Below are 625 nucleotides of genomic sequence, written 5' to 3' on the forward strand. Positions count from 1 at the left end.
CTTTCTTCCCATCATACCTCAAGCCTTAGACGGGCTTCATGTTGGGGTCAGAAGGGACAGACAGAGCATGAGGTCAACAGGAAACTGGCACCATTCGCATGGTCACTAACGTCTGACAGGATCCCACAGGCACTCACACACCAGTCTCTGGGTAAGATTGGGGAAGAACACCTACACACTCCGCAGCAGTTTGGGGTCTTACAATACAATTAATTTTCATGCTCACTTTTCTATAGAACTTTATTCTTCAGGTAACACGGAAACACAAAGAAGTGAATGGCTTGCCACACTTCTGCTATCAGGCAGGGGTAGAGGCAGGGGTAGAGCGGAAGGTGCTCTCACAGGCCCCTAGGGGACAGCCGTGGTGCTGCACTTCCTCCTGCTTCTAGCTCCCCAGGCTCAATGTCTCTTACCTCCCATCCTTCCATCTCCAGGCCTCTCTTCCCATATATGTCATAGATGGCCCTTGTTTGGGGATCGCTAAGCACTGCAATAAAAAGAAAAAAAAAAAATCAAGCATTTCACACAGAAAATTTCCCCTTCAGTTCTGAAAACCCAGTGTACACGAGGTAAGCTTCCGCCTTCCTTTCCTTGCTAGTCTCCCTTCCTTTTTTTTATTTTTTTT

General features: G+C 47.5%; 1 protein-coding gene across 1 annotated transcript in view; it reads right to left on the bottom strand.

Annotated features, from left to right (window-relative positions):
• The window catches only part of Dnajc11 (DnaJ heat shock protein family (Hsp40) member C11), a 51,158-nt gene that overhangs the window by 29,522 nt on the left and 21,011 nt on the right, over positions 1-625 (bottom strand). Inside the window, exon 3 of the mRNA XM_005353666.2 lies at positions 414-487. Coding sequence (XP_005353723.1) covers positions 414-487 — 74 coding nt within the window. The remainder of the gene's footprint in view (positions 1-413; positions 488-625) is intronic.

The sequence above is a fragment of the Microtus ochrogaster genome, chromosome 10 (genome assembly GCF_000317375.1).
Source record: "Microtus ochrogaster isolate Prairie Vole_2 chromosome 10, MicOch1.0, whole genome shotgun sequence".
NCBI classification, from domain to species: domain Eukaryota; kingdom Metazoa; phylum Chordata; class Mammalia; order Rodentia; family Cricetidae; genus Microtus; species Microtus ochrogaster.